The sequence below is a fragment of the Chamaea fasciata genome, unplaced genomic scaffold (assembly GCF_029207755.1).
Source record: "Chamaea fasciata isolate MVZ Bird 193981 ecotype frontalis unplaced genomic scaffold, bChaFas1.0.hap1 SCAF_16, whole genome shotgun sequence".
Taxonomy (NCBI): Eukaryota; Metazoa; Chordata; class Aves; order Passeriformes; family Sylviidae; genus Chamaea; species Chamaea fasciata.
In genome coordinates this window covers 2290519-2317343 of record NW_027094101.1, presented here as the reverse complement: position 1 = coordinate 2317343, position 26825 = coordinate 2290519, and the positions used below count along the sequence as shown (strand labels likewise).

The following is a 26825-nucleotide window of genomic DNA, read 5'->3' as shown; positions in this document are numbered from 1 at the left end:
AATAATTTCAGTACCACAATTTCAGACACACACACACACAGAGCAGCCCCCAGCAGCCACACACACACCATCCAGCCTCTGGTACAGGGACAGCAGGTCCTGCTTGCACAGCACAGCATCATCCATGCACGTTTCCAAATCCCACCCCGCACTTGCTTTGGTAACCAAGGGCCAGGTTTGGGGTCATGGTTGTTCTTGTGGACCGTCATTCAGATTTTTTGACAGGGTTGGAAGGGTGTTTTCTTGTTTTTAAAGAAACGGAAATGTTCAGAAGATTTTTTTTTTCTCTTCCTGTTTCTATATATTTTTCTGCTCTATAACCGTGGCAACTTAGAAACAAAGTGTCACTACAAGATGGTTTTATATTTGTAACTGAGGACAAGTTTCCACCCCTATGAGGCTTAAAGAGAAGGAAAACACACTGTTCAAATCTGCCTCTTACTCCAGAGGACCTCTGCTCCGAATGTTTTAAATTCAATACAAATCAAAGATAAAGTAAGAGTCACACGGCCTTAACTACAAGCAATAGCACTGTTACGGTGGAGTGGGTACTGAAATACCTTTTCTCCTATTTCTGTTTTGTCTCCTGAAGGAAGAATCTCTATATCAGGCAGCAGGGCACAAGCCTCAATCACACGCTTGTACCGACCCTCACTCATCTCCCTTCCAAAGATAATGTTATCTTCCAGGGTTGCATTTTGGACCCAGGCTTGCTGAGGAACGTAGGCTACAGAGCCCTGCAAGAAAAATAAAGTTCAGTACTTGAGACTAAAAGTCTGCACAGAGTGTCAAGGCACAGCAGGGCTTTGTGAGGCAGGCAGTGTTAATCACCTCACAAATTACCTACGGTCATTTCCAAACAAAGTAGTTCTTGGGCCCCCACCTCCTCCAAAATGTTATTTTTATAATCCTCTCTACAAGTGAATGTAACAAAGTGCATTGGTGGAAAATAAAGGGCTTCAAACAAAATACGATTAACATAAACCTGGAGGAAACATTTGTTTAGAGAACGTTTGCACAATTACTGCATGTCAAAAGTCATTACTTCTTTCATATGATTATAAATTATGCTCTACACAAAGAGTTTCATCTGGAATGCAAGTGTTTAACAAATGCACCCCTGCCAAGAGATTTCTGCAGAAAGCAGAGGAAGTGGTTTTCATATAAAAGTCTCTTCAAAGGAAGAGACTGAGATAATGGCAGAGTATTTTGCTTTGAGTATCAGTTCTGCCTTCTCTTTCTGCACTAATAATTAGTGATTCAGATCTCAACTAGTTTATTTTTCCACAACAATTTTGGCCAAACCTACAGACTTTCAAATGTGACAGATTTGTTTTGCTCTTGAAGTAATTTTCTTTCCAGGTCATTTTTTCTCTGTTAGCTCCGTGCAGCTCTGATGTCTAAAAAGAAAGAACAAACTGGAACAGCAGCTTTTCCCGTGCTCTGGTATCTGGGTGCACCCTCTCTCCTGGTAATTCTCTGATGTCTGAGAAGGTAGAACCCAACACTGCTCTTCCACAGAGAATATGTAACAGGGTCTCCCCAGCTCACAGCCAGCTGCTGACAAGACTCACCAGAACACTCATCCTTGAGTGCTCCACTGTTTCATTTGGCTAAATCTGACGCCAACAATTCAGATGCTGTTGGGTCAAGGCTTAACAGGCGTGGCTATGCAGGCTAAGGCATACACATGGTTTGCCAGGAAAGCAGCCTAAAAAGTGCATCCATTTGAAAGGCTGCCTCTTCCCTCTTCACACCACTCGGAAACCTAGAATCCTTCTGGCAATACCCACAAAAAACTGAACAATTCTCCAGACATGTCACACCTTGACAACCACGTAGCCTTCCTTTTTGTCCATCTCCCCCAGTAATGCAGACAGCAGTGAAGACTTTCCACAGCCAACCTGACCAACAACAGCCACCAAGGAGCCTTCAGGAACAGCGAAATTAATGCTGAAATAAAGTGCACATAATTCAGCCTTGCTTGCTGGCACACCCCAGTAGTTAAACAGTCAATTAAACTGCCCATCTAAAACCAGGTGCAATGTGAACACCCACTGCAAATACTGACTCAGCACTGAGAGTCTAACTGTTTGAAAATCGAAACCTCTCATGCAGAAAGCACCTAGTTCTCCTCATACTCAGAGCACAGAACATAAATCTTAATATGTAATTAGCAATGTATTTTATATATTTTATATACTGTATGTATTGTATAAAATAAATTTACATTATTAATGTGATTAAGAGAAAATAGAAATTTAAAAAAGCACTGTGACTCAATCTCGCCGAGATTTTTCTCAGGTGTTCTATGAGCACAAACGTAAATACAGCATTTTTGTCCCACAGAATTTGCCATTTAAGGCCCACGAAAAAGCCACCAAAGTTAAGGAAGGGAACAGGGCACGGGGAAGACACAGGTTGTAGCTGCATCACTGTTTGCTTTCTGCAGCCCAGGATCAAGGACAGCAGAGAACAGTGAGAATCAGGCTGTGGAGCAGAGCAGAGCTGACTGTGAGGGGCTGCCCTGGCTGCATCCCCTAGATGGAGCTCATCCCATCTGCAGCAGAGAGACACGGCCTGGAATCCCGGGCAGCCCTCTCTTCCCTGATCCCTACATCTCTTGCTACCTCCCTCTATGCAGTCCCTAAATACAATAAACTGCAAATCCCTCTAGTTCATAAAGCCCCAAATAAAAAATAATAAAAAAATATATATAGAACTGATGGGGTTTTTTGTCTCTCTTTATGGCAACAAGCTCTTCTCCATATGTACTTTATAATCCCAATATAGATCATTTATGATGCAGCAAGATTATGCAGAGGAACAAAGGGCACCAATCTTTACCTGTTCAGCAAAGGAGGATCAGTCTTGGCCCAGCTAAATGTTGCATTCTTCACAACAATGCATCCTTCAGCTGCAAAGAGAAAACTCGTATTTATAGAAGTACCACTGCAAGCAGCTAAATCGTGCGCTCACAATCCCAAGTCAATCCGAACACACACGGGCAGAGGTACAAAGCTACTTTTTCAGAACAACCACCCACTGCTTACCAAAAATTTGTGTTCGGCTTTTACTGAATTTAGCAAGACAGCAAAGGTTCCAAGGTTACCCTTACTGAGGAACCAGGAGGCACATGAACGTCAGCTACACAGAGATACCAACTAATTCAGCTGCATCTCCAGCACTGCAAAATCAGTTGTGGAGAGGAAAGAAACTATCTGAGAAGAAAGAAAAACCTTTACCTATTTTTCATTTTACGAACTGCCTTCTCTGTTGTCTGGCTCAAATTTATCAGCAAAACCCACCAAAAATGCAGTAAATTTGTTTAAGAAAGCAAAAGAAACCACCCAAAACCTGCACACGCTGATTTGCAACAGGCAAAGAGACTCACCCTGTTTGATGGGACCCCTGACTATGCTGTCTGGATCTAACTCCTCGTGAGACAGGAACACCCTGAGGCGCTTCAAGGAGACACTGGCCTGCATGGAAAAAGGATGCAAAACCATTTACACTCTGCTCATTACATTTTGGTGCTCACTGTTTTGTGCCACATACACGTTATATCATTATTATGCACCTCTAATCCCTCCTTAAATCCACTGCATAGTTGCTTGGCTAGCCAAACTTTCACTTCCCGACCCACAGGAAATAGGGGCGATGTAAGGAACACCTATCCACCATCACTGGGACTATTCCACACCAGGAACTGCAAGGTCCCTTCCAGAGGTGGCCACATGTCCCCAGTGGTCATTCTCTAAGCAGGGGAATGTAATCTTTCCACCCAGGGCCTCCTTCTGCACAAAAACCACCTGTTTACGACTGAAGTCTTACTTCCACTATGTTGCTGATGACCATAGGAAGCATGTTCAGTGGAAACCTGAGGATGTTGAATAATGCCAGAGAAACAAAGGCCTTCTGAGCATCCAAGACGTGCGTCTTGTCTACCAACACGTACACAGAAAACGTGGACAGGGCAACCTGAAACCAAGAGAAAAGGCTACAGTGAGGGTCATGTCTTAAAGCCACCAAGTCAGGAGCACACAGTCTGACTGCTGGAATCAGAAGACTACAAATCAAACGAAGAGGAATGTTTGGATTACTTTCTGTTCCTGACAACATTTTTTTGCAAAACAAACATACGATTAAAATCTGCTGTTGTAAAAAGAAGTCGATGGCTCCTCTTTAAAAAGAGGCAAGTGCTCACTTTCCTCACACAGCAAAGGTGAAAGCACAAACGTCCCCGGCTATTTGTGGTCACGTGGCAGGAGAAGGGAAGTAGAGAAATGATCACTGGTATTTTTTCCTGATCTCTTTCAGTTTTAAGACACTCCTCAAAGTATCAGACGCTGGATCAGTAACATATATTGACAGAAACGTTAGAAGCACCCCAATACTATCCTATTTTATACTTTGTAGAGACTACCACAACCCTGGATTTCCAAACACAGCCCACTCTATCAAGGACAAGAAACTTGAAACGTTATTGCATTGCAAAGATGAAGCCTTTCCTGTTGTTTCGGTTTCACACTGAAGAAGAAAACTACACTGACCTGTTGTTATCATGAATCATAAGCGATAAAAACAATTCCAAAAATCCATACACTCATTTTTTTACGAGTGTTGAATAAATTACAGTAAAATTAAAGCAGATCAAGTAAAAGCAGATGTTTGCTTTCACAACTATCCCCCTCATAGTGTTTTCTTCTGTGATAATACCCTCACACCTCAGTATATCACAAGATCCAGCAGCTTTTTCCCACAGACTGCTACTTAAAACAAGAAATCAAGGTAGATAAACCTCTGGCATGCCCCCCCCTCCTAAAAGAGTTGAAATAATGAGCTGTCCACCTAAGGAACAGTGTCATCTAAGCACAGCATCAATTGAAGACATCAGTATTTCTGTTAAAAAATCTGACTGCTGTGAAGACACGAGTTGTTCTTGGTGCGGCAGCTGACTCAGCTGTGCCTTGTACAGTAGCTTGTTTGTACAGCTTTTAGTTTGGACAACCATATCCCAGGGAGAAAGCCCTCCCACGGAGACCAAAAACAAGACAGGGCCCGAAGAATAACCCCACAAGCAGCATGTCTGCACTCCTGTGTTACCAGCAATTAGTCTGACATACGCCCTTATCAGCACACAGAGCAGCAGGGGAGGTACAGCAAAACCAGTGCTGCCCTGACACTTCTACTAGACAATGTTTTTAAAAACCCTGGCCTTGGAATGGGGAAGGAGTAGAGGAAATAAAAGTTTTGAATGTCAAAAGCGCTTGCAAGTAGGCACTTGCAGTAATTTTTTCATCGAAACATACAAAAAAAACAAAACCCCAAAAACCCAGAAATCCAAGAAACAAGATGCTGAAGAGCAGCCTTGCACTTCTGGTTGTGCCCCCGTGGCAAAGCCCCTGTGGAGCCAGTGCCATCCATCCCCCGTGTGTGCTGGAACAGAGCTGCACATTACACCACTGTCTGCTCAGGCTCCACACAACAGCATTAGGGAGTCCACCTGCAGAGTTTTATTTAGAAATTTCATTTAATAACGTATTTATATTAGGACAATCTCAGACTTCTTTTAGAAAAGCATTCACTTTAGAATGCAGCTGGTGCCTCCTTCCCAGGGCACTGCTCCTCTGCCTTTCATCATGCCCCGAGCAAAATGTAAACACTAAAAATGTTTGCAGGGAAGGAATCTGAGACTGGAAAGTACACTTAAACACCTTCAACTGGAACAGCACATATTTTATCCTAATGTAGTCATGGCTTTTAATTGTTTCTGCAGACAAGAGCAATGGCCCCTTGTTCTAATAGGGTCTGAAGCAATTTTGATGTGATCTCACTCTTCTCTCCCTTGTATTAGTTGAAATGTAAGCTAAGCACAAACACAGCAGGGATGTTTCACATTCCATGGATTTTTATTTTTTTAAGTAAGAATCTGAAGCCATCTCAGGCTACACAATGGTTTTGCCTCTTCCATACTGTTCATACACAGATGCTGGGAGAATCCCAGCCAGAGACACTCCTAGAGCACAACCATCCCATTCAGTCAGGAACTCTTATGTAAGGACATGCTGCTCCCAGAAACATGCAGAAATAAGGGATTTTTTTTTTTTTTAGTCTCCTAAATCTGACCATACATTTCATCTTAGATTCCTCAAGTACTCTACTAAAAACAGGAGGGGATGCAGAGGAGGTTTTTATTTTCCAATACTTTGGCCATTAACTTCTAGAACACATCCAACTTGGATGTTACTGAGTTTCAAAGAAAACAGTAGTCCCTTTCCACAGAGAAGTGGACCCCTTAAGTGTTCAAGGACCCACCATTCTAGAGGGCATTTTGGCCCAACTCATTAAAACACAAAACCAAAAGACATGCTCAAGTGCTGCCTTGGAAAGCACAACGCCAAAAAGGAGAAAAGACTTCTAGATTTGTTTCACTTACCAAAAACGGAGCACAAACCCAAGTGAAGGTTGCCACTGCAGCAAGGTAAGCAGATTTTTTTAGGACTTTGAGTTCTTTCTGTCTGATCTCTAATACCTTCTCTCTGAAGGCTAATTCCCAAGCATAAAGTTTCAGAACTTTAATCCCATTGAGAATTTCATTCATCAGCTTAATTCTGTTGTCTTTGCTCTTCATCTGAGCCACCTAAAAACAACATTGCAAAAAATAATTAACGGAGCACAATACTTGGCAGAACCTCAAAGTTCTTAGCTTTGTATTTTGCAATGGCAAATTTACCTCATTATCATCAAAAGCTTACTAGCTTCCCAAGCAGGAAATCTGAGATACTATCTGAACAAACAAATATGCAGAATTAACAAGACGTTTTCAACCAATTAAAAGAATGCTTCATGTAACTACAAATCCAATCCAAGATCAAAACAAGCGTGGCACTGGTTTAAGTGCGATTAACCCTGCAACAGGGAGCCCTGGGACTCAGGTACAATATGCTGTTAAAAAACAAGCCAGCGTTAAGATGTGCAGCTTGCATCTAACCTTAGACCAAACCTGATTTTGCTTCATCTTCATCAATTCTTTTTGCTGGTGTACTAAGGCAAAAAGCTTTCCATTCAGCCATTCTTAAGTCTCCATCTTCCTACAATATTGTAACGAGGGCAGTGCAAAGCTGAACTGCTGTTGAGTCAGCACAGGCAGCCGGGAGAAAGAAGGCACTGGTACAGCCAGCCCAGAGCAGTAACAGCAGGGCTGTGGCAGCTATCCCTACTTCTCCCCTACAGGAACCAAATGCTGGGGAATGTTTTAATGAACTTCTAGAGCTAAAAGGTTTCACTCTGATATATCAATCTCCTCTGACATTCATTAAATGCAGCTAGTAGTGAAGTCTGTACCACAACACACATGGTGGGGCTGTTGGAAGTCGTTTCAGTGCAGTAGAAAACTCGAGTTTGAGTCTACACTCACTTATGCTCACTCTGTAACAAACTGATCCTCACTAAATAAAATCGACAAGGGGCAAAAACAGCCAACAGCTAAGACTTCTTCACCTCTCTAGGAAACAAACAAACAAACAAAAAGGAACAAGCCACATATGCAGGAAATACTCATGGCCATTAGGTTCATTAGGCAGACAGTAGTCTACCTTCGCACTTCAGTTCTTAGGCAAGTTAAAAACTGAACTAATTCATAATAATTCAATCACTGGACATCTCATGAAGCTGCCTAAAGTGCTACCTTGGTCTTCACTACTGCAGGTTTTTAGACCATTATGTACAGATAAGCTGTAAGGCTGAAAAACACACGAGTTTGTTTATTCTGAATACGCAACACCTCTGACCTTTCTTTCCCTTCCCTTTTTTTAAGGGATAGAAAGAGGAAAAAAAAAATAAAAGGAAAAACCTCCGAGAACAAGTCAAAGAATAGATGTTTCTTAAAAGCACTATATAGAGGTGCTAACCTGATAGGTTTTTGTCTTCATTGCCATCACAGCGTTTATTGGAACCAGAAGGACCATGACAGCCACGCCTGCCAGCACGGAAGGACCTAAGTTCTGAAAAGGATGCAATTGTAAGTATCTATTCAAACTAGTTTTTTTTAAATCTTGGCTCAAACCACTGCTTACATTACAGAAAATCATTCTGAAATAGGTTTTCAGCTTAGGAGGAGAAGAATCAAGTAGGGGCTTAGGTTGATATCTATATGCTTTGACTCTTGAAACAAAAAGATATAGCTCCCATGCAGAAGTACATATAGATCAATCTCCAAACACATCTCTATACACACACAAATATGTTTTAACACTTTCCACTTTTTGCTGATTTGACTGTTCTTCTGAAGAAGAGTCAGCAAAACTAGACACAGCAAATCTCACCTGGTTACTCTGAGCACAGAGCCAAGACTGCTTTTATTCAGATCGAGGGACAAATGAGATACTCTAGGTGCTGCAGTCCCCCCTCTGCATCCTCCCCATAGGAACTCAGATGTGCAAGTTCAGAACCTCCTGCCTCCCTTGCTGACAGCAGTGACAAAAGCAGCTCTGAATGGCTTTTTAATAAACAGAACTTCCCCCTCACTGCTGCAAACCCTCCAGTGGCCTGAACAACAGGTGTGTGCAGTCACAGAATCGTGGAAGCAGCACATTGTCAAAGCCAAAACAGGAAACACACAGCGCTCACCCGCCACAGAAGGTACAGTGCCAGCACCACCTGGAGAGGGGCAGACCAAATCATGTTTATGTAAGTAGCCAAGTCCATGAATCTCTGAGCATCCACAGACATCAGATTCACAATCTCACCCACAGTAGAAGTCCTCCTAGCAGAATTTGTGATAACAAGTGCCTGTGTGTAGATAAAAATAAAAAACAATTAAAACATGAGGACACATTTAGTCATTTGCATTTTCTCCCCAGAACTCAAGTGCTTTACAGAACTTCTTTAGAATTTCAAGCAATCATTTTCCTCCTTCATATTCTGTTTGTCCTGTACCCTTTGCAAAAGGCAAGTAGTACAGTTTGAATCAATTAGCTGGATTTAAGCTAATACAGAATTAAAGTCAATAGGCAAACTTTGGGGTATGGGCTGGTGTTTTATTGCTTGGAGGTATCATTTACTTGGTTTGTTACACATTCTTGTTTTAGTGTAAGAAGTGGAATCTTCATTTGGTGCGACACATTTCTCTTACACAGAGCTATCAGTCCACAGCTTTCTAAAATGTTCCAGCTTATTCTAAGGTGAGATGGCACTGCTGGTAAATACCAAATGAAGATGTAGATGCATCTTTGATTTCTGCACCAACTGAAGCACTGCACACCCCAAGTCTAAATGAGGAAAGTTTTCTTAATTGACAGTGAGAAGAAGCATGTTAAATAGGAAATTAGAGAACTGCCCAGGCTTAAAGGCTTTTGTTTCTAAATTAGACATGTTCTTATTGCTATTAAGAGTTAAGAATCAGCATACCAGAGTCTCCTACCTTATTATTCAGACTTCAGTGATGCATTCTCACAGTCACAAATACTGCATGTTTGTAGTCACAGTACTGTTATACATTTAAAGAAACACCTACCTTTCGATAAATTACACCAACAACGGCTGTTTTGAGCCTCATTCCAGTTACAAAGCAAATATGAAAATACTGGTGAAGAATCAGTGTCTGAAGACAGGAGCAAACAAACAGCAGTACTGTATAAAAGTAGCCTTGCCATTTTGGGGCAGCTTTGTTACCTACGAAGTCGAGCAGCAATCTGTGGAGAGAGAAGTGAGTTCTCTTGATAGGTGGAAAACAAATGTCACGGTCGCAGCCTTAGGTTATTTCAAACATTGTACGGGTCGTGCAAGCACCTGAAGTACCAAACTTAGATAAAACAAAAACCTCTTAGAAACTGGAGATCGTTTTGTATGAGCACACATCACTCCCTCCTCAACGTACCAGTGTGAAACATGAAGTAACACATAGCTCACGTGCACAGCATTCTCTTGGAGCTACACTGAAAAGTCTCATACCCCCTCCTGCTGAAATACAACCCCTTGCAGTTCCTTTACTTCTGAGCTCAAAGCAATACAACCCCTCCCAGCCCCTCAGCTGTCTGTGGCATCACATACTCTGAAGTGTAGGCACAGAATAATTACGGACTAGAATTGAGTAAACTCTCCTGCTATTGCTGATCATGTTCCTGCCCTGCCTTCCTGGCTGCTGAAAAGGAAAAGAAGTCAAACATTTATTGCATGACATTGTAATTTGAAAACCAATGGGCCAAAATCATGTTTGTCCATGGTCTCTCCCTTGCATGACATTTCTTCCTCATGGTATCAGCTGAAGGCAAAGCAGCTTGGGGAGGGAAATATCAGCATGTTTTAAATCCTGCTCACATACTTTTAATACAATCATAAAGTATATAGGTCTTACCTCAGAATTTCTGGGCCTGTAAACATCAAGAGATCATGTGCAGCTTTAAAAAGGAAGCTCATGAGAAAATATGGTCCAAAGGTTTTGTATAACACCTTGAATAAAGATGCTTCAGAGCTCTTCTGAGATGGTTTTATAATCAAAGCTTCGACCTCTTCTGTCACATCACCATTTGAGTCACCTGACTTTTGCTGCTTTTTGGGTGCATATAACATGTTTACTGGTTGCCTGAAAAAAGATTAGTAGAGAATGTAGCCTTTATTCAAGCATAAAGCCAACTCGAAAAATGTTCACTATACAAATGAGATGCAAATGAGCTGCTTACTGTGATTCTTAACAGTTTAACTGAGTTTTACTGTCAAACATTATTAATCATACAACATAACTGAATGAACTGTCTATTCAGAAATGGCTTTTTTTGCTTCAATAGGTAACATTCCTGTAAATCTCTCCCTTAAGCCTGCCCTGGGGAATGAGGACTAGAGCTGCAACCCATAAGCTTAATGAGCAGAGGATATTATTATTACTATTCAAGAACCAAGTATGCTGAACTTTAATCGAAATCAATGCCTCACTGTACCACAGGAGTTAAACAACTGAAGTCAGATTAATGCCAAGACATCCCCAATGGACTGAACGCATTCTTCTCTTACATCTGGCTTATGTTAACGTCCACGCTGTGAACTTTCTGAGGACAAGCTGTATGTAAAATGAACTGTGTAAGCAAGCACACAATTTTCCTTCAATGAAAAGGTGCTCCTATGTGCTGCAGCCAACGATGATGAAAGTAGGATGGAGACTGCAGGCATGCAATCTTTCTAATTTTAGTCATCTGGCTTAGATGCTCAGACTCCCTATATAGTCAAAAGAAAGGAATAAGCAGTTCACTTTTACACCCTGAATTACCCTCCCGAGGCTTCTCCAACTACAGAGGGAGCCCAAGCTCCTAAATTACACAACAGAAGTTTGTGTCCAAACGTTCCCTCCCCAAGGAAAAGAAGAGACCACACAACAAAAGTCACAGTAACAAGTTTTGGATCGTGAAAGACTAAGGGAAAGTCAATGCAGCTCTTCACAAAGGAGAAACACAATGCCCTACTTGGTTCCTGCTCTCTGTGCACTCAGGGACAAACACAGGGGCCTTACAAAAGCAGGTTTGGTAACAAACGACAAACACCTCTAAGTAGAGGCTGAGTCACTTGAGCTTTTAAACCTCTATATCCTGGCAGAATTGCCAGGATAACTGAACTTACCTCTTGGTCTTTGACCACTCTTTTGCCCAGTTTCTAGCCAAACCTGGCACTACTTCCTCTGATTTGTCCTCTTTATTTAATGACCACAAATCCTTGGCTTCCAAAGGGCTCCGATAACCCCGAATCATCAACCTGTATCAGAAGGAATCAGCAAGATAAAGTTAAGAGCACTAGAAATGTTTGTGTATATATAGAGATAGATATACAGATACAGCTGTATCCAGTCCCAGAACAGAGCCAGCTCTCAAAGATGCAAGCAAGCATTACTGCCTGCAGCACCACAGGTCCAAATGCTAAAACATACATCCTCCTGTCTTTACTGGGAGAACTAGACACCAAAACATCTAAGGATCCAGGATATGCCACTGAATTCAAATTCCAGGGAAAATAAAAGAAAGGATAAAGTGATCTCATTTGAAAATCAGCCAGGCAATTAATATTCCCATGCCTAGCAAGTTTCAAAATCTTTATTAGCCTTTAATTTCACAAAGCAAATCCTTTCATCTAGCTTTCTGTTGGAACTCTGGCCAAGTACCAGCCACAACTGTACACCAATATTATTTTACATGCTTCTGTTTTAGCTCACAAATCATCTGGCATAAGTAAAATTAAGGGGGAAAAAAAAAGAGTCTCTTGGACAAAGAGAGGGTATAGTTTTTAATGTCTTAGGAGAAATTGTCTGCTATATTTAGAAACTTTCTTATATTTCCCAAAGATTTTTTTTTATTATTTTATTCCTTCATCAAACATATTAAATACAGGCTGACAAAATTTCCAAGATCCTACAAAAGGAAGTAAAAAATATATTAAATTTTTTTAAAAAATAATTTAAGCTATCTACAAAACAAACAACCAAAACAACCAAAATTATTGTTGCATTATTATTCCTAATTTAACTCTTAAAGCAGGAAGCTAAAGTGTCATCTAACTTGAACAGGTGCTTTATGCAACAGCTTGATCTTACCCAGAGATCCACCAGAATGTGATTCTGGAGAGGAAAGAAGCACTGAACTCTGGACATGGATTCTAAAGGAGAGAAGAAGAAATCAATCCACACACAGAACGACTGCAGGGCCAAAAGAAACCAGCAAAGCAGAAAAGACGCGTTTCAAATTTCTTTTGTTTACAATATTTTTTTTCACATTACTAAAACTTGCCATTTATGCTGCTGAGGGCTTGTTCAGAAAACACAAGCACAGCTTCAGGGCTGTCAGCAGGCTCCACCACTGGGACACAGGAATAGCAGTGCTCCATATCAACAACACAACAAACAGCTGAAGGAATTTTAGAGGCCAGTGGAGGCCAGACAGTGTCTCCAGTGCCCATGTCAATGCAAGGTATGCTACCATATGAGGGCACAAATATGTTAATTGGGTAGTTAATCACGAAGGTAAAAACTCCCAGAATTAGACCTCGTATAAAGCTGGAACTCCTAAACTTGGCACATCCAAGCTCCAGGCAGTGACCAGCATCATCCCCCTGTGACTGTGAACATCTAACCCAGAGGTGGTGCAAGGATGATCCAGCATCCCTGGGATCACTTTAGATCCATGCCATAGAGCTGCTACATATAATTAAGAACACTTGCAAGAAAGATCCTGTCTAGGTAAAATTAAGTGTCTACATCCAAACCACCCTCTAACATTAGCTGCTCTTGCACCTGAGCTGATTAAATCTTCACCTGACACGAGAGATAAAAACAGAAATCAAACACATCTGCCCAGCCTCAAAAGCTTTCCAGGTCTAAATGCTTCCCCATGTTCAAATGAAAGTGAATCCACATGCTACTGCCTACTGAACATATCAGATAACCAGGAGCACAGCATTTCAGATCACTATTTCCCACTGACTGCCAGTGGCACTACTGAATATAAATACATACAACTTATCCTTCAGGAATGCTATTCAGCAACAAGTGCAACAGTACTTTTGTGCTTTTTCTTACCTCCCTTCCCCCAGTTTTACATGTTATGGGATTCTTTTGCATCACCAAATAAAAAGATGGATTTTAATTATTTGTCATCTGGTAGACTATGGCCCTGTAGCTTATTACACAGAATGCTGCACATATGATACTTGGCACTGTGTACAAACTCACTCACAGGATCATTTACTGTTTCAGAAAACAAAGGTGGTTGCTCTGGAAAACAACACAGGATGAGTTCTACTAATACCAGGACGAAGTAGATGCAAAAGGTGCTATAACGAAATGCATCCTCATCAGCACCCTGCAAAGGAAGGTAATACTCCAATTAGAAGGCTTGAGGAATTTATTTGAAATAACACGTTATGATTAAACACAAAACAGCTCCTTACTGTAAATTCTGCAAACTAAATGCTACACCACTCAACCCCATGCAAATTAAAGTCAATGTCTATCTTGGTAAAGGGAAGGTAATGAGAGGGGAGAGAATGCGAAAGACACATTTATTTTTATTCGGTCACTACCATTAAAATACAAGCATGAATTTCTTATGTAAAAAGTTCTCTTTAACACATGGTCTGTGCCAACACAGCCCAGATTTGGAGTCAAGTGTATTCCTTACAGGAGTAAGACATTTATGCACTAGGCAGCAAAGAGTATTGAAAGCAAATTTTTTAATTAGGATGCACACAGAAGATTAAGATTTAGAGGAGCAGAATTTCCATTACGCTTTGTTCCACTGTGTGCAAAATTCAGAGGTTCTTTCACTTTTTTAGACTGGGACTGATGCATAATACATAAACCACAGAAATCAAAGCACAGGGATAGATGGACACACAATCCCAGTAAAATCTCATTCCCAACAGCTGAAGACAAAAGCTGACTGAAAGTTCTCAAAACTGCCTCTCAAAAAAGTTCTCAATGCAGCTTAAAGGTTTCAAGAAACGGAAGTGCCATTTTCAGGCAGCTCCACAATTAGTCTGATAGTTGAGGTGGTCTTACCACAGAGCACATTGGCATAAAAATATTTCACTTAAGATTTTGTCCAAGCAGGTGAGACCACAGCAGCACTGAACAAAGTGTTTCAGGAAATCCACTGCAGAGTCAACAGGAAGATGACGTGAACTCCCAGCCAGAGCAGTTTGATATCAAAGATTACAAAGAATTTGAGTGTACTCGAGCAAACACATCCGCTTTCTCCAACAGCCAACCCAATTTTCTTGGCAACTGCTGCTACACTTAAAGTCACCGAGAATTTCATGAGCATTTCAAAACAGAAGATATTAATTCTTGCCTCCTTTGCTGTTACAATCCAAGGAATGAAGGCACACTAAATGAATCATTAACTGATTTGACTGGCACAATTACCAAGCAACTACTCTACCACTGCAGCATTTGGGATTATTTTCAACTGAATCAGGCTAAAAATCACTTACCATATTTAAGGCATGTTTTATTTTGGATATAAAAATCACTGTGGCACATAACAATGAGATGAACCAGAAGATTGTCATTACACCTGAAGACTGGACTCCTTTTATTCTTTCATATTGTATTAAAAATGTGGCCAGCAACTGTAGATAAATAAGATGAAAACATATTCAAAAATTAAGTTTTACAGTATGTTATGCACATGTAAAAGGTACTGTGCTAAAGTCTGCTTATTTAACATTTCTAACCCAGTATCTCCCAGACCTTTCAAGCCCTGAAATTTTAAGAGTAATTCAAAAATACATTTAAATAGGAAATTCTCTGTATCAGTGGAGATAAGGAACGGACAAAAAAGGAAAAAGGAATGCGTGTGACACAGAAATTAACAATCACATACACAAAAGTACTGTCAAAAGCTGCCAACCTTCTTTGCTTTTCTGGTTCTATATCACAAATCAATATGGAATTATGCCATTTCCTGACTAGTTCTTTCTAAAATAAATAGATTTCTTTCCCTACAAGCCACAACACCAAACAACACTGACCAAGTCATAGTCTATTTCTGCATTTTGTGTGTTTTCAGAGTCCTTTAGTAAGCTGGTACATCTCACTTATCTACCGCAACGTGCATTTTCAAACAGCCTGACAAAAGCTTGACAGGTGCATTATTAAATGAACACAAACTACTTAACAGCTCTTGCATTTGTCAGTATGTTTGAGGGCTGTTTGGGGTTTTTGTTTGGTTGTTGTTGGAGTTGTGGTGCCCCCGTGAGCATCATGTTTAGTCACTCTGAGATAAACCTAAGGCAACTGACAGCAAATGACTAGCAAGGCATCCTTCTTGAAATGCAGGTTGCAGAGATATTGGTGTGAAAGCAGAAAACCCTAGCACATCCAGGTGAAAGGAGGCGCTGGGGACACCTCTGTGACTTGTGGCTTTCAAGACTTTCCACTGTGCTATCAAGTGTAACAAAGATCACACACACTCAAGAACGTTACATGAGAGTTTGTAGTGAGATACTTCAACAGTCTCGCCCCAACTTCAGTGGTTTGTACTATCTAGGTTGAATCAGCCCTCTTCAGTTGATTTCTCTACCCCATGCCTGAGCCAAACCATTAAATGGATGCTTAGCTCAGGCCTACCAAAGTAAGACAAGACAACTGAAACTGCATTTGTGTGCTCATGTACAACACACTGAGCACAGACAGGTGAGAGACTGTTTGCTCTCATGTTTCAGTTAAAAAAACGCAGGTATTTCAGAGTCAGTATTTCACAGCTCAGCTACAGAATCAGTCTGTAAATAAAGGCTGCAGCTTAAAGGATTACAGCACTGTGAATAATGCCAAGATGTTGTTATTGCTTACAGCTTTGCATGGACAATGGCCATGCAGAAGAACTTACCATTGTTATACCCAGTACTGTAGGGCTAACAAGAAAAAATGGAGCTCGAAAAATATTTTGACTTCTTTCCCAGAAAGAGTAGAAAAGGTCTGCCCAGCAGACTATCCACAGTATTAAGCCCAAAGCCTGCAATAAAAAAAAAAAAGTGTCTTTAATACATCAATTCACAAAGATAATGCAGCACAATGTATAGATGAACACTGGATATTAGGTGTTAGCAGGAGTCATAATCAGATCATATCACTTGGGCAATTCTACCACATGCACAATACAAAAGCAATTTGGTTTTAATTACTGAATTCCTACTAGAAAAAAAGAGTTTACTGATTTTTAATACCATGTAATTCAGTCTAATATGAAGCAGAAATCTGGTCTCTTGAATAACAGATTGCAGAAGAAAAAACCCTCTCCAATACACCATGTTATTACAGCCCTTCTTAAAACTTTGCACTTTTTCTACAGGGAAGAAAAAAACTAAAACCATTGAGTACCTATTTCACAGCAGAAGTGGAATAGAACACCTGCAGCAGCTCGAGAAATGTATGCTTACATTTCTAATTACAGTTATGTGTAACTTAAGAAGCTGACAGGATAACAATTTTTTTATGATAGAAATAAGGGCCTTGAGATTGAGTTGCCTTAAAATAGTCTTCTCCAACTGATCTTGAAAAGGATTTGCCTGTTTGTTGCTATGCCAGGGCAAATTTCAGAAAGCCTGATAACAGGGCAATGGAAACAGGAAGGGCTAGGAAATCACACACAAGCAGAACAAATAAGTTGTACCCAAAGTGTGCACACAGGTCAAGACTGATGCTCAAAACAATACAGTGCTAAAAAACACAGCTGAACAGAGATTCCAATTTCCAAACAAGGCTGGTGAGTTCTGATCTCAAAGAGCCACATACCGTTTTGGCTTTGTTAAGGTTTGACACTTGGATGTAGCCCCTGTCATGATGGCGAAGGTACAGGGAGTACACTGGGAAGCAGAGCCACAGGTAAATGCAGGGAATCCAGACCAGGACTGTGTTCTGAAAGCACAGGGTGAAGTCTGGATCTTCTGTGTGCCATGTCAGGTTCCAATCCTGGGGCAAAGAAAACAGGCTAAGTTACAGAAAAAGCCAACACTGAACTTCAGTATTTGAAAATCAGAAATAGGGAGTCAGAATACAAAATCCACCACAGCAAGGCACAGAACCAAGTAAAAGGCTCACCCTTGCAGCTCATTTCCTACTCACCAACAAGAATGTAAATTGACATAATACAATGTTTTCCTACTTCTCTCAACACAATTTTCAAACCCAAGGTAAATCACCGTACAATCAAACCAAAACTGATGCTCACAGTAATAAAAACATGACCATTTTAATTTACAGGCACAAGGCCTATTCACAAGGACAGACTATTTAGTAGTAAGATGAGCTTTCATACCATATTTACGATTGCTCTGAGTTAGGAAAATCTCTTGCAGCAAATTTTACCTTTAAGTCATTGACCTTGATGAAAAATTATCACACGCAACACTTTCTCTCAAGCGCGGTAAATTTTTGACCCTCCAACAGAATAATGCAACGCACAATACTGCAGCTGTAGATGGACTGCAACTATTCAACAGGCAAAGCATTGCTCCCAGGCTTCTATTTAAAAGTCACTGAGCCAAGAGCAGCAGTCCCATGCCCAAAGGCTTGTTGATTATAGTGTTAACTTTTCACTGGCAAAGCATTTTTTTCAGGCAGTTGCACAGCTTACACTTACACAAAACACCAGTACCACTACTGGGACATAATGTCAGTAATCCCACTCCTTTGTAAAAGCCTGAGGTGGTCACTGAAACAGGTGCCATTATCCACATTTTATAGATGAGGAAACAGAACCAAAAGGAGCTGTAGCGCCTGTTTCCTCTATTCTAACATCAAAGCCAAAAGCAGATCCCACTGCCCAGAATCACCGCACTTTGATCCTTGTTTGTCCCCTTGTTCCACTGAATAAACAGCTTCAAACACAGTTACAAAGAGAACATAGATCTAAAGAGGAAGATACATTTTCCTTCCTCATTTCCCTCAATTTCTATCAGAATCTAGGACTTGACACAACAGACAGCATACACAGGACACTCAGCTGTCATTTTTCTCCTCTAATTTCACAGCATTCTAAAAATTCTTCTCACTTCGTACCCTTTTATTTTTTATTATTTTTAAAAAACCTCTGAGCTTACCACAGCAAATTCAAGGGAATTAACACTGGTAGAAGATAAGAACGCCCAGTTATGTTTGACTGTGTCTGCAGAGGGGTCACAAGTTGCTCGTGACAAGGCAGCGGCTGTGAGACGCTGTGGGCAAGCCACACGCTTATTAAGTTTCCTGACTGCGTAACTCATCAGAAATTTCAGCTGAGTCATCCTTACATTTAGCCACCACACAAATGTTTTTGGCTTTCCAAGTCCCAGCTGCTCTACTCCAGCACAACAGCCAAGAAAAAGTCTCATGACTCTGCAGAACAGTTTACAATTCACAAATTAAGATAGTTATAAGATTATACAAGAAAATCAACAGGATGTAAATCAGCTTTACAAGAAACAAACAAATGCATGTCAGTGCTACTTATTGAGTAAACTTTAGGAGATCGACACACTGTTTAGGAAGGTGACTTGTTTTTCCCTGTTTAGAAATGCCTGCTTTAAAATGAATCTGGCAAACACCAGCAAGGTCAGAGCAGGCAGTGCGTGTCACTGCCACGTGGCAAAATAAAAGCAAGAAGTGCTGGATGCATGATTGCTATGCATGCTGGCTGGAGGATATTCTGAAAACGTGCAACCTTCCACTTGACTTCCATATTTACACGGTATCTGGAGGTGATTGTTTCTGCATGAAAGGCAAGAGTGATACACAATGATGCTTCAGGGTTCAGGACACAAGAACGGGACAAGTGGGCAATACTACTGCTAGAATGTAACAGCAACATCAGTTCTTTCATTTTTCCAGGATTTCATCCAAAGGCTGTTGCTATCAAGTAGGAGCATGCTGAGCTTTAAAAACACTGCTCTGTACAACAGCAATGGCAACACACAGGTGAGATGCAGAAGCCACTTCCATTTCACATTCTATCAGGTGGCAAAAGGCAGGCTCCCAGTTAACACCAGCCCAAAGGGCACTGGGGCCACTGGGGCGGCACACCAAGCAGGCAGGGCCTGACTGTAGGACACATCCAGCAGCAGGCTCTCAGTCTGAACCCAGCTGTGATTGCCCTCAGTGGACAAAGAGGAGCTCAATCCATTACAAAAGGCAGACAAACCCTAAGTTCTGCATGAAGGACACCACCGCTTTAGGAGATTCCACTGCAGCTGGAAAACGTGTCGCTCTCATCATGAAACCAGCATGCATTCACATCTAAATTACAGGTTCAGTTACACAAGTCTAGACTAGTTCTGCTGGTGGAAAGTACATGCTTCTCCTTTGCTTTATATAAACCCAGTTTCAGATTTGGTTTTTTCCATCACAAACAAAATGCAGAAACACACACTGAAGCAGACCTTTAAATTTATATTTAACAGACATTAATTAGCAAATTAATCACATTTTTTCTGACTCAAGTTTTAGACAGCCTGTTTTAGCAAGTTCTATTAAAATATGAAGTTATTCCTTTTTTTTTCTCAGCTCAAAGACTAATGGTTTTCTCTCTGACCAATCAGCTAACTCTTCTACTTTGCAAAGTCACATCAAATGACAGACATACAACTACTGAAAGCCTAAACAAACTAGCAGCCTCCTGCCATAAAGGAAGAAGAGGAAAAAGGGGGTAAAGTCTGTAGCTATTAGACTGTATAATCTGGAAGCAGCCTTTATTTGAAGCTGTGACTGCAGGAACCCACTGGAGAAGAAACAGTCTGATCCTTGTTCCTTTCTTGGTAGATCCTGGGAGAGATACACTGTTGGCTTAGTTCTAGTAGCGCAGAAGAACCGTATCTCAGATGTTAAACAGTTTCAGGTTGGTTTTTCTTTTCAAAAATTTCTTAACAATTTTAAAGTTTCCCAGAATAGCGGATGGGTATTTTTAACTTTCCCTGACCTGTTTCTCAGTTTTCATTTCTATCATCAGCACTACGGTTCAAAAATACCAGTCCACAGTTTGAGTGGCCTGTAGCATGTGCCCTCTCATGGCACAAAAAAGCTTCCTATCACACCTGAAATGAAACCCTCTGTCTACAAGAAGGGCACAAAAAATGCTTGGCATTCCTCAGAATCAAGTGGATCCATTCACAGGTAAACCACTTACTTACTTAACAGTGCATAAAACCTAGGAAAATTAAGAACTACACTAATTCCTGTCTAAAATTTCAGGAACAGGCAAGATAAAAGCATTGGCAGCAGAACTGTAAGACAGAGTTGCAGCACAAAAGGCCAGTTATTCTGCCTTTGCCAAGGGAAGACAGACCAAGGACAGTTGCATGCCTCCAGCATGGCTAATCTGAGGAATAACAGTGTTTGATGCTGGCTGCCTCTCCTGGCAGTCAGGAAAGGCTGTCAAGTGAGCAGCCAGGGGTTGCCTGTTCTCACATCAATAATCCCACTCGACCCACAGCACATTTTAAAGTTCTCACTGGCAGAAATGGAGAGGCCCAAATTGCTGGGTTTCATGCCTGCTGTGTGCGAGTGTGCTAGAGATGCATGCAGGCTGCCAGCCACACTGTTAAATCCACCTGCACGAACCAAACTGTGACTGAAAATGACTTAAAACACTACCACACAGCTATGGAAAGAATGAAATTACAAAAATCACACTGGAATCTTAACATCATGGTCAACACTTCCTCCCTCAAATGGAGTTTGACACTGACATTGAGTACCCACTATTCATCCACAGAAGAACTACCTCCCTTGCAATACCAAGATAAAGTTTCTCAATCTTATCTCCCCAACAGTAAAAGACTTTCTGTTTAATGCAATGTTTACATTTAGTTGACTGAAAGTAATTAGCTCTCTCAGGCACTAACAGTGTAATTGCAGCTGACAACTTTCATTATAATAGCACCATCACTTTCTCACTGAAATGGGAAGTCTTACCATCTGCCGCCTCTAGATACAGGATTGAAAAACTTCTCAGTGTAGCACCTACAAAACCACGAGCTGACTGAACCACTCTCAATGTAGGCTAAAAGCCAATGGCCTCATGGCATCTATCTAGGACAGCAAATTTCCTGCCTCTCCCCAGACAGGAGATTTGGCAGATCTGGCTCAGCCTACAAGGTAAAAGAAGTGCAGAACAGGACCTCTTCTCTTTAAGGCTGCTTTAAAGGAACTCTGACCTTGCTTTGAAGAAGTCCCTGATACCTGATATGCCATCTTCGTTCTGCCATTCAGGTTTTGGGGTCAGACCATGCAACCTGCGCTGAGGCTCCCCATTTGTCTAAGAGCATATTGAGAATGGAGCCTAAACAAGCATGATCATGGCACAGTCCTCACCAGCATCAGATTGCCCTGTTGTGCTTACTGTTCATGCTGCATCACAGGGATTGACAAGTTGATAAGACAAGCAACAGATATTTGTACAAGAAAAGTACTCCAGAATCCCTACAGAAGTTTTCCAGCTTCCCAAAATACCACGTGCAGATTGAGACCTCAGAAAAGGGAAGACACCATGCCTTACCTGCATTTGAAATTCTGAAATCTAAGCATCTTAATATTGTCAAAGGGCAGATTGTTAGAGCGAGAGGTGGAAAATACAAAAAATAATAATCACATAATAAACACGACTCCTAAAAATTTTTATCATTGATATAAAGAAGACTTAGGGGGGAATCACCACTGTTTCTAAGCGACAAGAAAACACCCTTAATTTCTCATGTTTTCCATTAGAAATGGTTTTAGCAAGTTATAAATGGTTTTAATGGTTTACGTTCTCAACAGTAATTACTTACATAACACAGATTTGACTTGTTAACCCAGACAAGGAAAAGCCTCCACCTTCCACCTTCCACTAACTGGTCCTGAACTTAAATCAGGTGTCTGTACCTCCTTGTCCCAAACCCACAAGTGAGTATTTCCTAATGTTTACAAAAAGCTGAGATCCTTTATTATAGAAAGCACTGCATCAGCTGGAACTGTGTGTAAAATTCCAAGAAAAAAAAAAAAAAAAAAAAAAAAAAAAAAAAAACATATTTTGTGGTTTTTTCCCTTTAGCCTGAAATAAGAAGCAGGCGCTAACAAATTACCTGCAGCTGTGGCATTTACAAGAGCTGAGCTTAGTAATCTAAGAAGCTAAAAGTCACCAAACTATGGCTATTTTTTGTGTCAGAGAAACATATAACAGATTATATTAGCACTTGCAAATCTAAAATTTAGCCTCTCTCTATAGACCCTGTATTTCCAAACCCTGTCGTGTCTGCAAGTACCATGACAAAACATTTGGCCACTTGACAACAAAATATTTACTACATCTAGTTTCAGAACCTAAGGATTGTTTTTACTCTTCTGCAGTGTTTTTCACTGAAATCACTATTACCTAAAAGGATAAAAGAACAGAGTTCCTGATCTCATCTCTTTCTTGCATCAAACACAGGGTTTCTGCTTAATAATGCAATAGCCTGTACCTTGAGTTCAAATCACTGAGAAGTTTGAACACACCTGGGTAATAATCTTACCAAGAGAGCAAGGTAACAGCTTAAGTTGGGATAAACTGTATCTGAAGCCACCACAGATGCAAAGGGTGAGAAAACAGTAATGCAAGGAATTCTGACTCTATTAAAAGTAAGCAAAAGGTCAGTACCCGGCAGTAGGCTTTTTAGAGATGTGACCCAGAGTGACTCCGGCCGACCCGGGCTGACCTTCGCTGGGTCCCAGTATAGCACAGTGTCTCGATGTAAACTGCATTGTAATTGCATGAAACAGCATAAGTTATTCAGGCATTTTGCCGAGTTTTTTCCCCCTCACTGAAGTTTTCTGAGCAGTTCTGAATTGCCAGCTGTAGAATGACAGGTCGTCTGTTCAGAAAATCCCCATCAACAACAGATTATCAGGCTTAATTTCCCTGTATTTCCCTTAAATTGATCGACTCTGGATCAAGGGATACTCGTTTGATTTCTAATCTAAGTTTAATTTTTCGACGCACATTTAGACCATAAATGTTCATAAACGTGTTCATAAGTGTTCATAAATGGAAGCAAAGCTGACAAAAGGCTGGCTTTTATCACTAAAATACACAACAGCCAAGGCACGAGAGTCACGCAATCTGCTGTTAATTACAGTAAAACACCATTTCGTGTAAAGGTTTCCTTGTTTATCACTCTGCTTCTCCTCTGTTCCCAATGCTGTGCACACACGACCTTCCTGTGTCAGTGAACAGAAGCACTTTCGTGACCTGCACACTCTTGGGCAGAGACTAAACCCACAGCTTTTATCAAGCTCACCCAGTGCCCTCCCACAGCACCTCCAAGTCCCTCCCTGGCTTTGCCACAAACACACCGAAAAGGCACCGAAGACATATCTCACAGTGCAAAGAGCTGCAGGGCTCCGAGAGACGTGCCAATTCACTGCCCATCTGACGTGTGACGGCACAGATCTTCAGAACACGAAACCGCTCCTTACATAAGAAAACTGGGGTTTTTTCCTTCAGAAGTTCAGAAGTCTATTTCGGTAAAACTACCGGTGTCCTCATAAGCAACGTAAGCACAGCAGCTGTTTGTGTCACACAGTATTGCTTCACAAATGTCAGTTAATAACTGCAATGCATTAAAGAATATTAATACTTCCTTAATAAAATTCTATTAAGCTACATTATGGATCTCTCCCACTACAACAATGGCAACCAAACCACAAAACATAAGGTCTTTGGACAAACACTAAGAAAATACATTTATTTAGGCAGACAAACATGCCCAAAAGCCTCAAACAGAACTCCACACAGTGGCAAAGGAAGCAAAGCCCAATCCCTCCAAGTTAGCCCCAAGATTTTGTGTGAGGTTCTGCCTTACCTTCACTCAACCAGTCTGTTTTTCTTCTGTTGCTTGTTTTCACACAAAGTGCTAAACCTAGCAACAGTGTGTGGATACCCCTTCTTTACTAACAGTGAAGAGGCTTCACAAAAGCTTTCTGAACAAACAGGGAAGAAACAGGCCAGGGTTTACACAGCCAGAGATACAGCTTGAATCATTACAGGATTTCAGTTTTCAAAACAAAACAGAGAAGCTGAAAACCCGCTTTTCCCCTAGAACTGACTGCAATTACTTGCTTTCAATCATTTCTCAACAATGAAAACTACGGAAAAGTTCTGCTAAATTTCCACTGAAATAAAGAACTTTTATCTAAATTAACTTTAAAAAACACAGTGTCTGCCTGTGAGCAACATGATAAGAACTTATATAATATAAACCATTTATCTCACATGCCCTTATGTATAAGTAAGAACCTCAAAAGTTCCAGATGCATATTTCCCACTTCTTTTCAATAAAACCCTACTGACAGCTTTGAAATCTCAAAGTGTCACAGAAACTGTCAACCTCTTCCGCTAGCAATTTCAAACATGAAAAGACTTCGCTAAACATGATACTGCAGAGTTTACAAGCTCTGAAAAAAAACGAAACCAAGATTTCATTCAAAGAAAACCCAGCAGATTATTTCAAAAGGCACATGGACTGAGACCACCAACTGTGCATGTGCAGATATCTCCAGGCAGGCAGGTCAGGAGGCCAAAGTGCGCAGTGAGTTCTACATCTGCTCTGACACTTATCCTGCTTACCTGGCAGCACAGTGTTCCTCATCCTGCTTCACCACTGCGTTTTTGTGTGCTGCTGCTGAAACATGACAGACTGTGCCCAGACAGCAGTGACACTGGCCAAAGCTATCTCAGTGTGTGTCGGGGCACAACAAAGTTTTACAGCTTGACCAGGCCCTTAAATTCACTGAACTTGAATGCAAGTAATGCAAAACATTATCCCAAGTCCACTATGGTTTTTCAAGCTTTTACTGTCATCAACAGCTATCAGTAAACATCATCTTGCACAGCTGTACCTTTTTTTATATTATGGATGGAATATTCATTTCAAGACATGCAGTGATGCTAAAGCAAGCGAGGGTTAACGGCACTTGTCTAGTTCAAAGGAAGCAAGATGCAGTGAAGTTCTACAAAAGAACTATGCGCAGTAAAATCTGATTGCAGTGAAGTTAACACACTGAGGAGGGGCACAGAGATAGGTTAGACAGTGAGAAAGAAAAAAGTAAAAAACAGAGTGAAGAAGATGGCAATCTTCCTTGGGTTCCTGACCTTTCAGAGTAAGTATTAAATAAAACCAATTTGTTTAAGACTCAGACAAGAGCTTTCAACAATAACATTCCTTGGGTGTGCAAACAAGAAAAATCCTGGCCAGCAAAGCCTAAGAAGATTAGCATACAGTTTTAAGGGTCCATTAGGTCCTTTCAGCCACAGTCTCCCCCAGAATTTAAAACTGAGCTGACCACATCTCAGCTTTGACAGAAAACACATCATCTCCTTGAAGCTGAGGTGGCCAGAAATCCCTCTGCTCCACTAGCAAGGCTTCAGGACCAACCAAAATAGCTGATGCAGCCACCACAAGAATGCAAGAACACGTGCCACGGTGTATCCAGCTATCACCCAGCTCTGAGGAGCACAAGAGTGCAGTCCAGAAGCCAGGAAGAACAGCAGCCCTAGCACAGGACAAATCTAAAATCCCAGTAAACACTGCATATACATAGACAATTTCTGAAAATCCACTACAACTTCAGCTTTAAATAGCAGCAATAACGGAAATGTCAGAAAAAGCAGCAGCCAGAGTACCCATAAGCAGCCGAACTGGCATTTCTACTCTCCCCTACTGAGAATGATGCAACAACAAAGTGGAAACAGAGTGTTATTTATGAAGACAAGTTCAGCATGAAGGAAGACTTTTCCAGGCACATCTAACCCACACTGAAATGCACAATTATTCTTCTGCAGGATCAGAAGAACCCAGAAACCAGACAACCACACCCATAGGATCTTTAGCTGGAAGAAATGAAAGGCAGAGTCCATGTGATTTGGAGAAGGATGACAAATCCCAAAACGCTGGAAATCAATGCAACTAGTGGAAAAATGTATGGAGTAGTTTTTACAAAAATACCAGAAATGGCTGTAATATACATGAGAACAGTTCTCCCACTACAAGAATCTGCTGCCAGAAATCCTATATAAACTAGTTGCTTCCAACATCCTACATGCAGTTCTTGTGTCTACCTGATGTTACACTTCCACAGCTCAAAGAATGAGCTGGCAGCTCTTTTTCACAATCCTACTGCTCTCTCAAGTCAGGTTTTCCATAAACTCATTCTGAAACACGCATTCTCTTAAGCCTCCCAAATGAAAAGTCTAGGGAAGAGAAAAAAATATGTATAATGGCAACTCGTAATTTAGCCAGTTCTGAAAAACCTGGCAAACAGCAGAAAAGAAATATTAGTGCAAGCAATATAAAAGCAA

The 26825-nt window shown here is 41.0% G+C and overlaps 1 protein-coding gene across 4 annotated transcripts in view; it reads right to left on the bottom strand.

The window, feature by feature from the left end:
• ABCC1 (ATP binding cassette subfamily C member 1 (ABCC1 blood group)) overlaps nucleotides 1–26825 on the bottom strand; it is a 46130-nt gene that overhangs the window by 18128 nt on the left and 1177 nt on the right. The window contains exons 1-17 of one of the 4 annotated variants that reach the window (XM_066198216.1): nucleotides 18580–18838; nucleotides 17273–17449; nucleotides 16368–16493; nucleotides 14971–15108; nucleotides 13713–13838; nucleotides 12575–12636; nucleotides 11611–11742; nucleotides 10358–10585; nucleotides 9518–9695; nucleotides 8632–8793; nucleotides 7914–8006; nucleotides 6440–6643; nucleotides 3835–3981; nucleotides 3395–3482; nucleotides 2848–2917; nucleotides 1827–1953; nucleotides 561–737 (exon numbers count right to left, since the gene is read on the bottom strand). In XM_066198216.1, the coding sequence (XP_066054313.1) occupies nucleotides 561–737; nucleotides 1827–1953; nucleotides 2848–2917; nucleotides 3395–3482; nucleotides 3835–3981; nucleotides 6440–6643; nucleotides 7914–8006; nucleotides 8632–8793; nucleotides 9518–9695; nucleotides 10358–10585; nucleotides 11611–11742; nucleotides 12575–12636; nucleotides 13713–13838; nucleotides 14971–15108; nucleotides 16368–16493; nucleotides 17273–17449; nucleotides 18580–18762 (2418 nt within the window). In that variant the 5' untranslated portion in view covers nucleotides 18763–18838. Of the gene's footprint in view, nucleotides 1–560; nucleotides 738–1826; nucleotides 1954–2847; nucleotides 2918–3394; nucleotides 3483–3834; nucleotides 3982–6439; nucleotides 6644–7913; nucleotides 8007–8631; nucleotides 8794–9517; nucleotides 9696–10357; nucleotides 10586–11610; nucleotides 11743–12574; nucleotides 12637–13555; nucleotides 13658–13712; nucleotides 13839–14970; nucleotides 15109–16367; nucleotides 16494–17272; nucleotides 17450–18579; nucleotides 18839–26825 lie in introns of those variants that run through there. The other 3 variants (XM_066198217.1, XM_066198218.1, XM_066198219.1) reach the window with 3 other exon arrangements.